The sequence below is a fragment of the Lonchura striata genome, chromosome 11, assembly GCF_046129695.1.
Source record: "Lonchura striata isolate bLonStr1 chromosome 11, bLonStr1.mat, whole genome shotgun sequence".
Lineage (NCBI taxonomy): Eukaryota > Metazoa > Chordata > Aves > Passeriformes > Estrildidae > Lonchura > Lonchura striata.
The window spans coordinates 6,151,889-6,170,917 of NC_134613.1; the positions used below are offsets into that span (position 1 = coordinate 6,151,889).

The 19,029-nt window shown below is 55.5% G+C and overlaps 1 protein-coding gene across 1 annotated transcript; it reads right to left on the bottom strand.

Annotated features, from left to right (window-relative positions):
• Positions 1 to 2,252: 2,252 nt before the first annotated feature.
• Positions 2,253 to 16,012, bottom strand: CCDC33 (coiled-coil domain containing 33). Its single transcript, XM_077786001.1, has 8 exons — positions 15,752 to 16,012; positions 5,044 to 5,233; positions 4,011 to 4,099; positions 3,810 to 3,941; positions 3,620 to 3,674; positions 2,632 to 2,705; positions 2,442 to 2,521; positions 2,253 to 2,262 (listed from the first exon to the last, which is right to left on the bottom strand). The coding sequence occupies exons 1-8, from the start codon at positions 16,010 to 16,012 to the stop codon at positions 2,253 to 2,255; spliced, it is 891 nt and encodes a 296-aa protein (XP_077642127.1).
• Positions 16,013 to 19,029: the final 3,017 nt, after the last annotated feature.

Consider the following 19,029-nt stretch of genomic DNA (forward strand, 5'->3'; position numbering starts at 1 on the left):
TCTGGGGACAGCAGGGACGCTCTCAGGGCCGCGTCCTCAGCTCAAGGCCGCGCTTACACCACAGGGGAGATAAAGTGAGGGATGGGGTGGGATGGGGATCCCCGGGGGCCCACCGAGCTCCTCTGACCCTCTGGAATGTTCTGGACCCTCTGGAGTGTTCTGGAATGTTCTGCTTGGTCTCCGCTCCATGGGAAAGCGGCTCCGAGGGCGTCGGCGGCGCTGCGGGGTCAGGGCAGGGGGGGCAGCGCCCAGGGGGGCACGGAAAGGGCCGGAAGCTTCTGGGGGCACAGGGAGGGCATTTATGGGGGAGGAGGAAATCCAGCACCCCTCTCTGCGCTGGGCAGGGGACACTGCAGGACACCTGGAACACTGGGGACACTGGGAACACTGGGGACACTGGGGACACTGGGGACATTGGTAACATGGGACACAGGGGATACTGGGGACATTGGGGATGCTGTGGGTCACTGGGGACATTGGGGACACTGGGGACACAGGGGACATTGGGGATGCTGTGGGTCACTGGGGACACAGGGGACACTGGGGACACTGGGGATGCTGTGGGTCACTGGGGACACAGGGGACACTGGGGACACTGGGGGACACTGGGCACATTGGGGACACTGGGAGCACTAGGGACACTGGGGATACTGGGTTCACCGGGGATGCGGTGGGTCACTGGGGACACTGGGAACACTGGGGACACAGGGGACACTGGGGACATTGGTAACACGGGACACTGGGGACACTGGGGACATTGGGGACACTGTGGGCCACTGGGGACATTTGGGACACTGGGGACACTGGGGGACACTGGGCACATTGGGGACACTGGGAGCACTAGGGACACTGGGGATACTGGGGTCACCAGGGATGCTGTGGGTCACTGGGGACACTGGGGATGCTGGGGACAGTGTGGGTCACTGGGGACATTAGGGACACTGGGGAGCACTGGGGCCATTGGGGACACTGTGGGTCACTGGGGCCATTGGGGATGCTGTGGGTCATTGGGGACACTGGGGACATTGGGGTCACTGTAGGACATTGGGGACATTGGGGTCACTGGGGATGCTGTGGATCACTGGGGACACTGGGGACACTGTGGGTCACTGGGGACACTGCAGGTCACTGGGGACATGTGGGACGCTGGGGACATTTGGTACACGGGGACATCTGGAACATTGGGGACACTGGGGACATTGGGGCCAGCGGGGATGCTGTGGGTCACTGGGGACACTGGGGACACTGTAGGTCACTGGGGACATGTGGGACGCTGGGGACATTTGGTACACTGGGGGACACCTGGCACATTGGGGACACTGTAGGACGCTGGGGACATTGGGGTCACAGGGGTCACTGTAGGTCCCTGTAGGACACTGAGGTCATGGGGGTCACTGTAGGTCACTGGGGACATTGGGGATACTGGGGACATTGGGGTCACTGTAGGACACTGTAGGACACGGGGGACATTGTAGGACACTGGGGACACTGTGGGACACTGGTGACACTGGTGACACCGGTGTCCCCCCATCCCGTGCTCACCAGGGCCAGGCCGTGCTCCCGCTCCCGCAGGCGCATCCGCAGCTGCTGCTGCTCCTGGGCCCAGCTCCGGGCGGCCTCCTGCAGCTGGGACAGACCCCAACCGTGCAGGGACCCCAAAACGGGACCCCAGAATGGGCTGGGACCCAAAAACGGGACCCCAAACTGGGCTGGGACCCAAAAACGGGACCCCAAACTGGGCTGGGACCCAAAAACGGGACCCCAGAATGGGCTGGGACCCCAAAACGGGACCCCAGAATGGGCTGGGACCCCAAAATGGGACCCCAGAATGGGCTGGGACCCCAAAACGGGACCCCAAACTGGGCTGGGACCCAAAACGGGACCCCAAAATGGGCTGGGACCCCAAACTGGGCTGGGACCCCAAAATGTGCTGGGACCCCAAACTGGGCTGGGACCACAAACTGGGCTGGGACCCCAAAACGGGACCCCAAAATAGGCTAGGAACCCAAACTGCACTGGGACCCCAAACTGGGCTGGGACCTCAAATGGGACCCCAAACCGGGACCCCAAAATGGGCAGGGTCCCCAAACTGGGCTGGTACCCCAAAACGGGACCCCAAAATGGGCAGGGACCCCCAACTGGGCTGGGACCCCAAACCACGCTGGGACCCCAAACTGCACTGGGACCCCAAAATGGGACCCCAAAACTGGCTGGGGACCCCAAAATGGAACTCCAGAATGGGCTGGGGGACCTCAGACTGTGCTGGGACCCCAAAAACACTCTTGGGTGACCCCAGACTGCACCGGGTGACCCCAAACTGCGCTGGGTGACCCCAAAACCACAGAGAATGACCCCAAAACGGGCTGGGGACCCCAAAACGGGCTGGGGACCCCAAAACAGGCTGACTGACCCCAAAGCCCCGCTCCGCGGTGCCCACCTGCCTCTCCAGCACCCGGGCCCGGCCCTGCGCCTCCTCCAGCCGGGCCAGCAGCTCCAGCTTCTCGGTGGCCCCCAGGAGCCGCTGCGGGCACGGCAGGAGCGGGTCGGGGTCGCCCCTGGCACCGCTGTCACCCGCGGTGCCGTGCCCGGCTCTGTCCCCCGTGCCAGCCCCGTGTCCCCTCCCGCTCTCACCGCGGCCCGGGGGGGTCCAGCCGGCTCCTCCAGCAGCCGCCGCGTCTGGGCCAGTGGCACCTGTGTGGTGGCACCTGCGGGGTGGCACCTGTGCGGTGGCACCTCTGGGGGGACAGCGGGATGTATCCCGTGTCCCCTCCCCGCGTGGGGACAGGGGGACAGCGAGCCCCGGCCTCAGCTGGGGGCTCAGGAATGAGGGATCCTCTGGCAGGGGGGCACAGAAAGGGTTGGGGACATCCTTGAGTGTCCTTGTCCCCTCAACATCTACCCGTGGGTCCCTCCTGCCCACCCTGGACCATCCCAGGCCCCAGGGAGTGTTGGGGACATCCTGAGTGTCCCTGTCCCCTCACACCCGCCCTGGACCATCCCAGGGACCATTGGGGACATCCCTGAGTGTCCCTGTCCCCTCCTTCCCACCCTGGGCCATCCCAGGGACATCCTTGAGTGTCCCCGTCCCCTCCACATCCACCCTGGACCATCTCAGAGACAACTGGGGACATCCCCGAGTGTCCCTGTCCCCTCTTGCCCACCCTGGACCATCCCAGGGACATCCTTGAGTGTCTCTGCCTTTTCCACATCCACCCTGGACCATCCCAGGGACCACTGGGGACATCCCCGAGTGTCCCAGTCCCCTCCTGCCCACCCTGGACCATCCCAGGGATGATTTGGGACACCTTGAGTGTCCCTGTCCCCTCTTGCCCACCCTGGACCATCCCAGGGATGATTTGGGACACCTTGAGTGTCCCTGTCCCCTCTGCCCACCCTGGGCCATCCCAGGGACCACTGGGGACATCCTTGATTGTCCCTGTCCCCTCTTGCCCACCCTGGACCATCTCAATGACATTCCCTGAGTGTCCCTGTCCCCTCCTGCCCACCCTGGACCATCTCAGTGACATTCCCTGAGTGTCCCTGTCCCCTCCTGCCCACCCTGGACCATCCCAGGGACCACTGCGGACATCCCCGAGTGTCCCTGTCCCCTCACACCCACCCTCGGCTCTCTCGGTGCTCTTCTCCCGCAGCAGCCGCTCCATGGCCTCGATCACCTGGGCACAGGGCACCGCTGTCCCCGTGTCCCCAGCGCGGTGCCAGGGCTCCGTGCCCACCCCGTGCAGGGCCGGCCCGGGCCCTGGGGACTCTGGGTGTCCCCAAACCCGTCCTTGTCACCCTAAGCGTGTCACCTTCTCCTGCTGCTGCAGCGCCCGCTCCAGCGCCCCGGCCTTGGCCGCCCTGTGCTGGCACCTGCTCAGTGCCAGCTGCTGCTGCTGGTGGCGCCGCTGGAGCAGCACCAGCTCCTTCTCGCGGTCGTTTTTCTGCGGGGAGAATCCCGCGGGAGTCCCGGGCACGGCCCCGAGGTGCCCACGGTGCCCGCGGTGCCATACCCGGATCAGCTCGTTCTGCAGCCGCTGCACCCGGTCCCGCAGCGCCCTGAGCTCCGCCGTGCCCGCTGCCAGCTCCCGGGCCAGGGTGGCTGTGGGGACAGCCCTGTCACCACCTCTGGTGGCTGTGGGGACAGCCCTGTCACCACCCAGGGTGGCAGTGCCCGGCGTGCCCTGTCTGTCCCCAGGATGATGCGCCTTGTCCTGGTCACCCACCCGGAGTGGCAGTGCCCAGTGTGGACCTGCCCAGCCCCATGGTGACACACCAGGTGCCCATCATCCCCCCAGGGTGGCAGTGTCCAACGTGTCCTTTGTGTCCCCATGGTGACACACCAGGTGTCCATCATCCCCCCAGGGTGGCAATGCCCACCATGCCCTACCTGTCCCCAGGATGACACGCTACATCCCTGTCACCCACCCAGGGTGGCTGCAGAGACAGTCCGGTCACCCCCCAGGGTGGCAGCACCCAGCGTGTCCTTTCCTGTCCCCAGGGTGACACACCATGTCCCTGTCACCCACCCAGGGTGGCAGCACCCAGCATGTCCTTTCCTGTCCCCAGGGTGACACACCATGTCCCTGTCACCCACCCAGGATGGCAGCACCCAGCGTGTCCTTTCCTGTCCCCAGGGTGACACACCAGGTGCCCATCATCCCCCCAGGGTGGCAGCACCCAGCGTGCCCTACCTGTCCCCAGGGTGACACACCATGTCCCTGTCACCCACCCAGGGTGGCAGCACCCAGGATGTCCAGCCCATCCCCAGGGTGACACACCATGTCCCTGTCACCCACCCAGGGTGGCAGCACCCAGGATGTCCAGCCCATCCCCAGGGTGACACACCACGTCCCTGTCACCCACCCAGGGTGGCAGCACCCAGGATGTCCTTTCCTGTCCCCAGGGTGACACACCATGTCCCTGTCACCCACCCAGGGTGGCAGCACCCAGGATGTCCGGCCCATCCCCAGGGTGACACACCACGTCCCGGTCACCTCGCAGGGTGGCAGCGCCCAGCCTGCCCAGCCCGTGCCCGGCACCCACCCAGCCTGTCCAGCAGCTCGTCCCGGGTCAGCACGTCCAGGTCGGTGCCGCGGAGCTGCGCCGGCTCCCGGAGCCGTGCCAGGCTGTGCCGCAGGTGCCCGTTCTCGGCCTCCAGGCTGGCGAGGCGGCGGCGCAGGGACAGCAGGTCCCCCGCCATCCTCTGCAGCGCCAGGCGGTGGTTGCCAACGCCCTGGGGAGCAGAGCGCGGCTGGCACTGCCGGGCAGACAGGGATGTGCCCCAGACAGGGATGTGCCATCCATCATCCATCATCCATCCATCATCCATCATCCATCCATCATCCATCATCCATCCATCATCCATCCATCCATCATCCATCCATCATCCATCATCCATCATCCATCCATCCATCCATCATCCATCATCCATCCATCCATCCATCCATCATCCATCCATCCATCCATCATCCATCCATCCATCATCCATCATCCATCATCCATCATCCATCCATCATCCATCCATCCATCCATCCATCCATCCATCCATCCATCCATCATCCATCCATCATCCATCATCCATCCATCCATCCATCATCCATCATCCATTATCCATCATCCATCATCCATCCATCATCCATTATCCATCATCCATCATCCATCCATCATCCATCCATCATCCATCATCCATCCATCATCCATCCATCCATCCATCCATCCATCCATCATCCATCCATCATCCATCATCCATCCATCCATCCATCCATCCATCATCCATCATCCATCTATCCATCCATCCATCCATCCATCCATCATCCATCATCCATCCATCCATCCATCCATCATCCATCCATCTATCCATCCATCCATCCATCATCCATCCATCCATCATCCATCCATCTATCCATCCATCCATTATCCATCATCCATTATCCATCCATCCATCCATCCATCCATCCACCATCCATCATCCATCATCCATCATCCATCATCCATTATCCATCCATCCATCCATCCATCCACCATCCATCATCCATCATCCATCCATCCATCATCCATCCATCCATCCATCCATCCATCCATCCATCATCCATCCATCATCCATCCATCATCCATCTATCCCTCCTTCTCTCCTTCCAAACCTTCTCCTCTCCTTCCACTTCCCCATCTCCCTCTTTCCCTATTTTCCCACCCATCCCCTGTGGAATCTCCCAGGGATGTGAGGTTGGCCCTGCGATCCCCAAACTCGGATCTTTTTGGGGCTTTCCATCTCTTTAAAACAGGGATAGGGTGAAGAACAACAGAGGGATGAACATTCCCAATGGATTCTCCTGATTTTTTTGGCCCGTGTGTGGCTGGAGATGCCAGGGAGGGGGAGAATAATTCCTGAGGAATTATCCTGGATCCCCTTGGGAAGGATCCCGGTGGCCACAGGACCTTGGCCAGAGGTGGCCACGTGCCTCGGGAGCGGCCTCGGGAATGTCCTTGGCCACCAGCCTGGTGGGGGTGACAGCCCTGGGGACCTTGGGGACAGGGAAAGGGGGCGGGAGCAGCCAGAGGCTCCCATCCTTCCTCCACATCTGCCGGGAATGGGGAAATCCAGGAATCACTTCATTCCCGAGATCAGCAGCAGCCAAACCCGGGGCTGTCCCCTCCCAGGCCACCCTGGGGACATCGCTGTCCCCCTGTGCGTGTCCCCCGTGTCACTCACCGGCTCCTGGCCGTGTCCCCTGCTCTCCTGGGAAGCGCCAGGGAGGAGCGGGAAGGCTGGAGCAGGAAGGTGCTCCAAGGGGGAATCCAGGCTCGGGATGTTCCCGTGCCTCCGGAGTGGCTCCCGTCCGGGCAGGGCCCTGCCCGGGGCTGGCAGGGACATCCCCGGTGGGCACAGCTGGTGGGGACAGTGGGGACAGGGGGGACAGTGGGGACAGCTGGGACAGGGGGGACAGCGGGGACAGTGGGGACAGCGGGGACAGTGGGGACAGTGGGGACAGCGGGGACAGCGGGGAGAGCGGGGACAGCGGGGACAGTTGGGACAGCGGGGACACCGGGGACAGTGGGGACAGCGGGGACAGTGGGGACAGTGGGGACAGTGGGGACAGTGGGGACAGTGGGGACAGGGGGGACAGGGATCAGGGTGAGCAGCGTGAGCATGTCCCAGTCCCGTTCCCGGCTCTCCCATTCCTGATCCCACTCTCTCCCATTCCCGATTCCTCCATGTCTCATTCCATTTTCCAGCTGTCCCATTCCTGATCCTGCCCTGATCCCATTCCCGATCCTGCCCTGATCCCATTCCTGATCCTGCCCTGATCCCATTCCCATTTCCACTGTGTCCCATTCCCGATCCTGGCTTCTTCCATTGCCAAGCCCAGCATGTCCCATGCCCATTCTTGGCGTGTGCCACTCCCAATCCCACTGTGTCCCATTTCTGATCCCGTCCTTTCCCATTCCCAATCCCAGCTGTCCCATTCCCAACCCTGCTTCTCCGTTCCTGCCATGTCCCATTCTTGATCCCACTATGTTCCCTTCCCAATCCCAGTGTCCCATTCCCGATCCTGTGTCCTATTCCTAATCCCAGACTGTCCCATTCCCCATTCCCACTCTGTCCCATTCCCATTCCCTTTCTCATTCCCAATCCCAATCCCAATCCCAATCCCAATCCCAATCCCAATCCCAATCCCAATCCCATTCCTATTCCCACTTCCTGTCCCATTCCCCATTCCCATTCCCAAACCCACTGTGTCCCATCCCCATTCCCATCCCCATTCCCATCCCCATTCCCAACCCTATCCCCATTCCCATCCCCATTCCCATCCCCATTCCCATTCCCATCCCCATTCCCATCCCCATCCCCATTCCCATTCCCATTCCCATTCCCATTCCCATCCCCATTCCCATCCTATCCCCATTCCCATCCCCATTCCCATTCCCATTCCCATTCCCATTCCCATTCCCATTCCCACCCCCATCCCCATCCCCATTCCTATTCCCAATCCCACTGTGTCCCATTCCCAATCCCAATCCCATTCCCTATCCTACCCTGTCCCACTCCCATTCCCACTCCCATGCCCATTCCCCATCCCATTCCCAATCCGCCTCTGTCCCATTCCCATCCCCATTCCCATTCCCAATCCCAATCCCAATCCCAATCCCCTTCTGTCCCATTGCCATTCCCACTCCCGTTCCCATTCCCGCTCCCGCTCTCTCCCGTTCCCGTTCCCGTTCCCGTTCCCGTTCCCGTTCCCGTTCCCGTTCCCGTTCCCGTTCCCGTTCCCGTTCCCATACCCACTCCTGTTCCCATTCCCGCTCCCGTTCCCGTTCCCGTTCCCGTTCCCATACCCACTCCTGTTCCCATTCCCGCTCCCGTTCCTGTTCCCGTCCCCATACCCGTTCCCGCTCTCTCCCGTTCCCGTTCCCGTTCCCGTTCCCATTCCCGCTCCCGTTCCCGTTCCCGTTCCCATACCCGTTCCCGCTCTCTCCCGTTCCCGTTCCCGTTCCCGCTCCAGCCGTGCCGCGGGGGTTGCCAGGTCCCGGTGTCCCGGACCGGCCCTTCCCGAGCGATTCCCGGTGTCCCGGACCGGCCCTTCCCGAGCGATTCCCGGTGTCCCGGGGGCTCCCGGCGGAGCGGCCGCCGCTGTTCCCGGGACGCTTTTCCGGGAAAAGGGATCCGGGCGGCGCCGTTGCCACAACAGAGCCGCCCTTGGCAACCCCGCCCGCAGCGCGATCCCAAAAACCCGCGGGATTCCCAAAAACCCCGCGGGAATCCCAAAAATCCCACAGGGATCCCAAAAATACCATTGGGGATCCCAAAAACCCCGCGGCAATCCCAAAAAGCCGGCAGGGATCCCAAAAACACCATGGGGGATCCCAAAAACACTATGGGGGATCCCAAAAACCACCACGGGGGATCCCAAACCCCCACAGCGATCCCTAAACCACCGTGGGGGATCCCAAAAACACCGTGGGGGATCCCAAAAACACCGTGGGGGATCCCAAAAATACCATGGGGGATCCCAAACCACGGTGATCCCAAAAACCACACAGCAATCCCAAAAACCCCATGGGGACACCAAAAACACTGTGGGGTATCCCAAATCTGCGGCGATCCCAAAAACCCCACGGGAATCCCAAAAACACCGTGGGGAACCCCAAAACACCATGGGGGATCCCAAACCCACGGCGATCCCAAAAACCCCGCGGCAATCCCAAAAACACTATGGGGGATCCCAAACCCACGGCGATCCCAAAAACCCCGCGGGAATCCCGAAACCACCGTGGGGGATCCCAAAAACACCATGGGGGATCCCAAACCCCCATGACGATCCCAAATCCCTGCGGGTATTTCCAAAAACACCACGGGGGATTCCCAAAAAACACCCCGGGGCAATTCCAGGGGTGACCCCAAAATCCACACGGGGGAATTCCAGGCACGATCCCAAAATCTGCACGAGGGAATTTCTGGGGATGCCAACATCCACATGGGACAATTCCCAGGGATCCCAAAATCTGCACGAGGGAATTCCACGGATGATCCCCAAATCTGCACGAGGGAATTCCAGGTAACCCCAAAATCCAAATCCAAAATCCACATGGAAGAATTCCACGGATGATCCCCAAATCTGCACGAGGGAATTTCTGGGGATCCCAAAATCCACATGGGGAGTTCCAGATGATCCCAAAATCCACATGGGACAATTCCCAGGGATCCCAAAATCCACACGGGGGAATTCCAGGGGTGATCCCAAAATCTGCATGAGGAAATTCCAGGTAACCCCAAAATCCACATGGGGAATTTCTGGGGATCCCAAAATCCACATGGGACAATTCCCAGGGATCCCAAAATCCACACGGGGGAATTCCAGGGGTGATCCCAAAATCTGCACGAGGGAATTCCAGGTGACCCCAAAATCCACAAGGAGGAATTCTTGGCTAATCCCCAAAATCCACAAGAGAGAATTCCAGGGGTGACCCCAAAATCCACACGGGGGAATTCCAGGGGTGACCCCAAAATCTGCATGAGGGAATTTCTGGGGATGCCAATATCCACATGGGACAATTCCCAGGGATCCCAAAATCCACACGAGGGAATTCCACGGATGATCCCCAAATCTGCACGAGGGAATTTCTGGGGATCCCAAAATCCACATGGGGAGTTCCAGATGATCCCAAAGTTCACATGGGACAATTCCCAGGGATCCCAAAATCTGCACGAGGGAATTCCAGGGGTGACCCCAAAATCCGCACGGAGAAATCCCAGGTAACCCCACAATCTACACAGGGGAATTTCTGGGGATCCCAAAATCTACTTGGAGGAATTCCAGATGTTCCCAAAATCTGCATCAGGGAATTCCAAGGGTGACCCCAAAATCCACTCGGGGGAATTCCAGGTGACCCCAAATCCCCCCTGGATGAATTCCCGGGGCGCCCCAATCCCTCCCCACCCCAGGGGGATGATTTGGGGTTGATTTCCCCACGGATTTTGGGATTTTCCCGGCATTTCCCGCCCCAATTTCCCCCAAATCCCCACATTTTTTGGGATTTTCCCGGCATTTCCCGCCCCAATTTCCCCCAAATTCCCACATTTTTTGGGATTTTCCAGGCCTTTCCCGCCCCATTTTCCCCCAAATCCCCGCATATTTTTTGGATTTTCCAGGCATTTCCCGATCCATCTTTTCCCCCAAATCCCCGCGGATTTGGGGTTTTTTGGGATTTTCCCGGCATTTCCCTCCCCATTTTCCCCCAAATTCCCACATTTTTTGGGATTTTCCCGGCATTTCCTGCCCCATTTTCCCCAAATCCCCGCATTTTTTTGGATTTTCCAGGCCTTTCCCGCCCCGTTTTCCACAAACTCCCCGCGGATTTTGGGGTTTTTGGGGTTTTTTGGATTTTCCCTGCATTTCCCACCCCATTTTCCCCCAAATCCCCGCGGTTTTTGGGGTTTTTGGGATTTTCCCGGCATTTCCCCCAAATCCCCGCGGATTTTGGTTTTTTTTTTGATTTTCCCTGCATTTCCCGCCCCATTTTCCCCCAAATCCCCGCGGATTTTGGGGTTTTTGGGGTTTTTGGGATTTTCCCGGCCTTTCCCACCCCATTTTCCCCCAAATCCCCGCATTTTTTGGGGTTTTTGGGATTTTCCCGGCATTTCCCCCAAATCCCCGCGGATCTCTCCGCCGCCGCTTCCCGCGGGGGGCCGGGATGAAAGGCCGGGAAAGCAGCTTTGAAATTCCACTTTTGAATATTTATTCCTTTTTTTTTTTCCCCCCTTGATCCTTCCCAAGCCTCTGAAGCTTCGGGATCCTTTCATCCGCTCCCAAGTTCGCTCATTCCGAGGTTTTTTCCCCAAATATTTATTTAACAAATCGCTCCGTGCATCCCTCTGCAGGCGAGCTGGGAACGCCACCCCAAAACCACCCCGGGAGCGCCCAGTGCCCCCAAAACCGGCGGATTGGGGAATATTTTGGGGATAAAAGGGGGGGAAAACAATATTTCCCATTTTTCCTGCATTTCTCCCCCATTTTTCCTGCATTTCCCCCACATTTCCCCCATTTTTCACTGATTTTTCCTGCATTTCCCCCACATTTCTCCCCGATTTCCTGGATTTCCCCATATTTTTCCTGCATATTTTCCCCATTTTCCACGGATTTTCCTCACATTTTTCCTATATTTTCCCAATTTTTCACGGATTTTCCCCACATTTTTCCTAGATTTCCCCATTTTCCACGGATTTTCCTCACATTTTTCCTGCATTTCCCCCACATTTCCCCCATTTTTCACTGATTTTCCTCACATTTTTCCTATATTTTCCCAATTTTTCACGGATTTTCCCCACATTTTTCCTAGATTTTCCCAATTTCCCACGAATTTTCCCCACATTTTTCCTGCAGTTTCCCCATATTTCCCCCATTTTCCCCACAGTTTTCCACAATTTCCCCAGATTTTATCCCATTTTTCCACATTTCCCCCCATTTTTCTGCATTTCCTTCCCATTTTCCAAGATTTCCTGGCATTCCCCTACAATTTTCCCAAATTTCCTCCCATTTCCCCCACATTTATTCCTAATTCCCCCCCTGTTTTTCCTGGATTTTCCCCACATTTCCTCTATCCCCCCCCCCCCCATTTTCCCCAGATTTTATCCCATTTTTCCACATTTTCCCCCTCTTTTTCCCATTTCCCCCCATTTTTCTGCATTTCCTCCCTATTTTCCAGGATTTTCCACATCCCCCCCATTTCTCCCACAATTTTCCCAAATTTCCTCCCACTTTCCCCACATTTTTCCACATTTCCTCCTTTCCCCCCCCATATTTCCCCCTCGTTTTTCCCGAATTTTCTCCCCACATTTTCCCACATTTCCCCTTTTCCCCACCCCCCACATTTCCCTTCCATTTTCCCGGATTTTCTCCCATTTTCCCCCCATTTCCCCCCACCCATTTTCCACATTTCCCCCCATTTTTCCCAAATTCCCCCCTCATTTTCCCCCCCATTTTTCCCAGATTTTCCCCCCGTTTCCTCCCTCCATTTCCCCTCATTTTTCAGGATTTTCCCCCTGATTTCCCCTTATTTTTCCCTGGATCCCCACCCCGATCCCATGGGAATATTTCTGCTCCACGAGCAAATGAAGACATCCCAAATTCCCCACGGCCTCAGCAGCTTTTGTGATGGGAAAAAAAAAGGAAAAATTGAATTTTTTCCCCTCTTTGATCACCTTTAATCCGCATTTCCCCCCTTTTCTCCTCAGAAATGTAAATCGCAGCTTATCCCATCTCGCCAACAAGCGGGAATTAATTAGGAATTGGGAATTAGGGCCGACATTCCCCCGTGGGATTATCCCGAAATTCCGGGGGGGTTTTGGGTCGGGATCCCTGGGGGAGCTGCCCATAAGGGCAGGGATGGGGGAAATGAGGGAAAAATGGGAAAAATGGGGGAAATTTGGGAGAAAATGGGGGGAAATGGGGAAAATTTGGGGAGAAATTGGGGGAAATGGGGGAAAATGGGGGAAATTTGGGATAAAATGGGGAAAATAGGGGGAAAGTGGGGGGAAATGGGGGGGAAATCTGGGGAAAATGTGGGAAATTTTGGGGGGAATGGGGAGGATTGTGGGAGGAATTGGGGGAAAATGGGGGGAAATGGGGAAAATTGTGGGAAAATGGGGGAAAATATGGGAAAATTTGTGGGGAAATGGGGGAAAATGTGGGGAAAATTGGGGAAAATACGGGATAATTTATGGGGAAATGGAAATTGTGGGGAAATTGTGGGGAAATGGGAAAGATATTGTGGGGAGATGTGGGGGGAAATGGGGAAAATGGGGAGAAAATGAGGAAAAATGGGGGGAAATGGGGGGAATGTGGGGAAAATCTGGGAAAAATGTGGGAAATTTGGGGGGAAAATTGGGGGGGGAAATGGGAGAGACATTGTGGGGAAATGGGGAAAATGGGGGGAAATGGGGGAAATTGGGGGAAAATTGGGGAAATTGGAGAAAATTGGGGGGAAATGGGGAGAAAATGTGGGAAAAAGATGGAAAAATTGGGGGAAAATTGCGGGGAAACGGGGGGGGAAATATGGGGAATTTGTGGGGAAATGGGAGAGATATTGTGGGGAGATGTGGGGGGAAATGGGGAAAACAGGAAAATAGGGGGGAAATGGGGAAAATACGGTGAAATTGGGAAGGAATGAGGGGGAAATGGTGAAATGGTAAAATGCAGGAAATGGGGGAAATATGGGGGAAATATGGAGAAATGGGGGAGGGATATGGGGGAAATGGGGGAGAAAATGGGGAAAAATGGGGGAAAATGGGGGGGAAATGTGGGGAAAAGCTGGGAAAAATGTGGGAAAATTTGTGGAGAAATTGGGGGGGAAATGGGAGGAAAATGGGGGGGGAATAGGGGGAAAATGGGATGGAAAATGTGGGAGAAATGAGGGGGGAAATTTGGGAGGAATGAGGGGGGAAATGGAGGAAAATTGGGGGGGAAATGGGAAAATTGGTGAAAAATCAGTGGGGAAATGAGGGGGGAATGTGTGGGAGAAATGAGGGGAAATAGGGGAAAATGAGGAAAATTGAGAAATGATGGGAAAATCCGGGAAGAGCGGGGAGAAAACAAAAAACCCGTGGGGAAAAATCTGATTTTCCCCGCCCATCCCCTAAAATCCTGGCGTTTTCCGCAATTCCCGGGGGGAAAAAATTGAATTTTTTGGTGGTTTCTCCCCTCAGCCCCGGCTTTATCTGATGGAACCCGGGTTGAACTCTCTTATCCCGATTGCAGACAGGAGTTAATTGGATCAGGGTTAATTAGAGGCGTTCCGGGGGGTTTTTTTTGGGATCTGAGAGGCGCTGGAATTCTCCCCGCGCCGCCTGCGCTGCCGAGATAAGGCTCGGGGGGAGGGCGGGATCTGCTCAGGAGTTCGCCTCAAAGAAATTCGGGAAAATGAAAGGAAAAGAGGAAAAAATGGGAAAGGAGTGGAGGAAAAAATGAAAGGGAAGGAGGAAAATAGGAATGGATTAAAAAAAAAAAAAAAAGAGGGGAAAAAGGAAAGAAAAAAAGAGGAAAGGGGGGAAAAAGAAGAAAGGAAAGGAGGAAAAAAGAAAGGAAAGGAGGAAAAAAAAGGAAAGGAAATTATTAAAAATAAAGAGGGGGAAAAGGAAAGAAAAAAGAGGAAAGGGGGAAAAGAGAATAAAGGAAAAGAGGAAAAAATGAAAGGAAAGAGGAAAAAATGAAAGGAAAGGAAGAAAAAAGGAATGGATTAAAAAAAGAGGGGAAAAGGAAAGAAAAAAGGGGAAATGGGGAGAAAAAAGAAAAAAGAAAGGAGAAAACAATGAAAGGAAAGGAGGAAAAAAGGAGGGATAAAAAGGGGAGAAAAAAGAGGAAAGAGGAGAGGAAGAGAAAAGGAAAGGAGGAAAAAAGGAAATGAAAGGAGAAAGGAAAAGGGAAGGGAAAAGAGAAAGGAAAGGAAAGAAGGAAAAAAAAGAGGAGAAAAAGGAAAGAAAAAATAGGAAGGGCAAAAATAAAAGGAAATAAGAGGAAATAAAAGGAAAGGAGAAAAAAGGGGGAAAAGGAAAGGAAAAACAAAAGAGGAAAGGAGGAAAAAAAGGGGCAGCCCCAGAAGGAGAGGATCACCCCAAAATTCCTCTGGAGCTCCTGGATCACCCCAAAATTCCCTCTGGGATGGAACTGAACTCCTGGATCACCCCAAAATTCCTCTGCAGCTCCTGGATCACCCCAAAATTCCACCTGGGATGGAACTGAACCCCTGGATCACCCCGAAATTCCTCTGCAGCTCCTGGATCACCCCAGAATTCCCCCAGGGACGGAACCCCGGCTCCGGGGCAGTTCCCAGCCCTGTGGTCCCCCCGTCCCAGCCTTGTCCCCCAAATTTCCTGGTGCCTTTTCCTGTGCCCAGCCCCCCGGGAAATTCGGGGATCCCACCCCGGGATATTCGGGGTTCCCCTCCCAGGAATTCCGGGGATCCCACCCCTGGAAATTCGGGGATCCCCTCCCGGGAATTCGGGGATCCTTTCCCGGGATATTCGGGGATCCTTTCCCGGGAATTCCGGGGTTCCCACCCCGGGATATTCGGGGATCCTTTCCCGGGAATTCGGGGTTCCCACCCCGGGAAATTCGGGGTTCCCACCCCGGGAAATTCGGGGTTCCCATCCCGGGAATTCGGGGATCCCCTCCCGGGAATTCGGGGATCCCCTCCCGGGAATTCGGGGTTCCCATCCCGGGAATTCGGGGATCCCATCCCGGGAATTCGGGGTTCCCACCCCGGGATATTCGGGGTTCCCCTCCCGGGATATTCGGGGTTCCCACCCCGGGAATTCGGGGTTCCCGTCCCGGGAATTCGGGGTTCCCGTCCCGGCCCCAGCCCGATCATTCCCGCAGGAGCCGCTCCCGCCGCTCACGGCCGCGAGGTGGCGCTGGAAGCTCAGCCTCGCCTTCTTCCTGAGCTTCATCCTCATCCTCATCCTCATCCTTAGCGGCAGCCTTAGCTTCATCTTCATCCGCATCTTCATCTTCATCTTCATCTTCATCTTCATCCGCATCTTCATCTTCATCTTCATCCGCATCTTCATCTTCATCCGCATCTTCATCTTCATCTTCATCTTCATCCGCATCTTCATCTTCATCCGCATCTTCATCTTCATCTTCATCCGCATCTTCATCTTCATCTTCATCCTTATCTTCATCTTCATCCTCATCTTCATGCTCATCTTCACCTTCTTCCTAACCTTCATCTCCATCCTTCATCCTCATCCTCTTCATCTTCATCCTTCATCTTCATGCTCCTCCTCATCTTCATCTTCATTCTTTATCCTCATCTTCAGCCTTATCTTCATCTTCATCCTTCATCCTCATCCTCATCTTCATCCTAATCTTCATCCTTATCTTCATCTTCATCCTCATCTTCATGCTCATCCTCACCTTCTTCCTAATCTTCATCTCCATCCTTCATCCTCATCCTCATCTTCATCTTCATCCTTCATCTTCATCCTCATCCTAATCCTAATCTTCATTTTCATCCCCACCCTCACCTTCGTCTTTCATCCTCAACTTCATCCCCATCTTCATCCTTCATCTTCATCTGCTCTTCATCCTCATCTTCATCCTCATCGCCATCCATCCTCAACTTCATCTTCATCCTCATCTTTATCTTCGTCCTTCATCTTCATCCTCATCCTCATCCTCATCTTCATCTTCATCCTCATCCTCATCTTCATCCTCATCTTTGTCCTTCATCCTCCTCATCCTCATCTTCATCCTTATCCTCATCCTCATCTTCACCCCCATCCCCATACTTGACTCCATCTTCATCTTCATCCTCATCTCATCCTCATCCTCATCTCATCCTCATCCTCATCTCATCCTCATCTTCATCTTCATTTTCATCCTCATCCCCATCCCCATCCCCATCCCTGCCTTCTTCCTAATCTTCATCTTCATCCCCTCACCCCCATCTTCATCCTTCCTCTTCATCCTCATCCTCCTCATCTTCATCCTCGTCCCTATCCTCATCCTCATCCCCATCTTCTTCCTTCATCTTCACCTGCATCTTCAGCCTCATCTTCATCCCCATCCTCATCTTCTTCCTAATCTTCATTCTCATCTTCATCTTCATCTTCGTCCTCATCCTTATCTTCATCTTCATCCTCATCTTCATCACTCATCTCCATCCTTCATCCTCCTCCTCATCTTCATCCCCATCTTTGTCCTTCATCCTCATCCTCATCCTCATCCTCATCCTCATCCTCATCCTCATCCTCATCTTCATCCTCATTTTCATCTTCATCTTCATCTTCATCCTTCATCCCCATCCCCATCTTCATCCCCATCTTCATCCTCATCCTCTCCCTCCCCTCTCCCCCACCCCCCCGAGCCCCCGGCCCCAAACACCGGCGAGAGAGGAAAAAACAACAAATAAATCAATTAAACACCCCAAAAATTAATTAAACCCCCCAAAAATTAATTAAACCCCCCAAATAATTAATTAAACCCCCCAAAATTAATTAAACCCCCAAATAATTAATTAAACCCCCCTAAAAAAAATAAACCCCTCCTCAAAAATAAAAAATTAAACCCCCTCAAGGAAATTAATTAAACCCCCCTCAAAAAAATAAATTAAAACAACAACAAAAAATTTACACCACCTCAAATAATTAACCCCCCCAAAAAAAATAAATTAAACCAACAAAAACTAAATTTAAACCCCACCAAAAAAAAAACCAAATTAAAATCCCATAATTTCCTTAATTTCCTTGTTTTTCTCCTCCAGCAGCCCCAGGGCCGTAAATCCCGGCAGGTCGGGGGGGGCGGGGAGGAAGGCTCGGAGGAGGAGGAGGAGGAGGAGGAGGAGGAGGAGGAGGAGGAGGAGGAGGAGGAGGAGGAGGAGGAGGAGGAGGAGGAGGAGGAGGAGGGGGGAGGAAGGGCTCAGAGGGGGAGGAGGAGGAGGAGGAGGAGAAGGAGGAGGAGGAGGAAGGCTCGGAGAGGCAGGAGGAGTATGAGGAGGAGGAGGAGGAGGATGAGGATGAGGAGGAGGAGGAGGATGAGGAAGGCTCGGAGGAGGAAGACTCGGAGGGGGAGGAGAAGGAGGAGGAGGAGGAGTAAGGCGAGGAGGGGGATGAGGATGAGGATGAGAATGAGGAGGAGGAGGAGGGGAGGAAGGCTCGGAGGAGGAGGAGGATGAGGAGGAGGAGGAAGGCTCAGAGGGGGAGGAGAAAGGCTCGGAGGAGGAGGAGGATGAGGAGGAGGAGGGGAGGAAGGCTCAGAGGGGGAGGAGGAAGGCTCGGAGAGGCAGGAGGAGGATGAGGATGAGGATGAGGATGAGGATGAGGAGGAGGATGAGGAGGAGGATGAGGAGGAGGATGAGGATGAGGAGGAGGAGGGGAGGAAGGCTCGGAGAGGCAGGATGAGGATGAGGATGAGGATGAGGATGAGGAGGAGGAGGGGAGGAAGGCTCGGAGAGGCAGGATGAGGATGAGGATGAGGATGAGGATGAGGAGGAGGAGGATGAGGAGGAGGATGAGGAGGAGGAGGATGAGGAGGAGGATGAGGAGGAGGATGAGGAGGATGAGGAGGAGGAGGAGGGAGGAAGGCTCGGAGAGGCAGGATGAGGATGAGGAGGAGGATGAGGATGAGGATGAGGAGGAGGAGGATGAGGAGGAGGAGGGAGGAAGGCTGCTGCACACATCCGTTCCCCCGCGATCGCTGAGCGCCGCTGTCGATGATCCATCGGGAGAGGCCGGGAGCCAGGGGCAGGGAAAAGGGGAAATTTGGGATCGGGGGGGTTAAAAGGATTTGGGAATAATCCCGAAATGGCGCCGGCGAGGGCGATTCCCTGCTTTTTATTTTTATTTTTTATTTTGAATTATTTTTTAATTTGATTTTTTTTAATGAAGCCATTAAGGAGCTGATCCCGAGGATTTATTCCCAGGAAAACACGGGCAGGGAAAAAGGGGAAATTTGGGATCGGGGGGGAATAAAAGGATTTGGGAATAACCCCAAAATGGGATCGGTGAGGGTGATATCCCCCTTTTACATGTTTTAT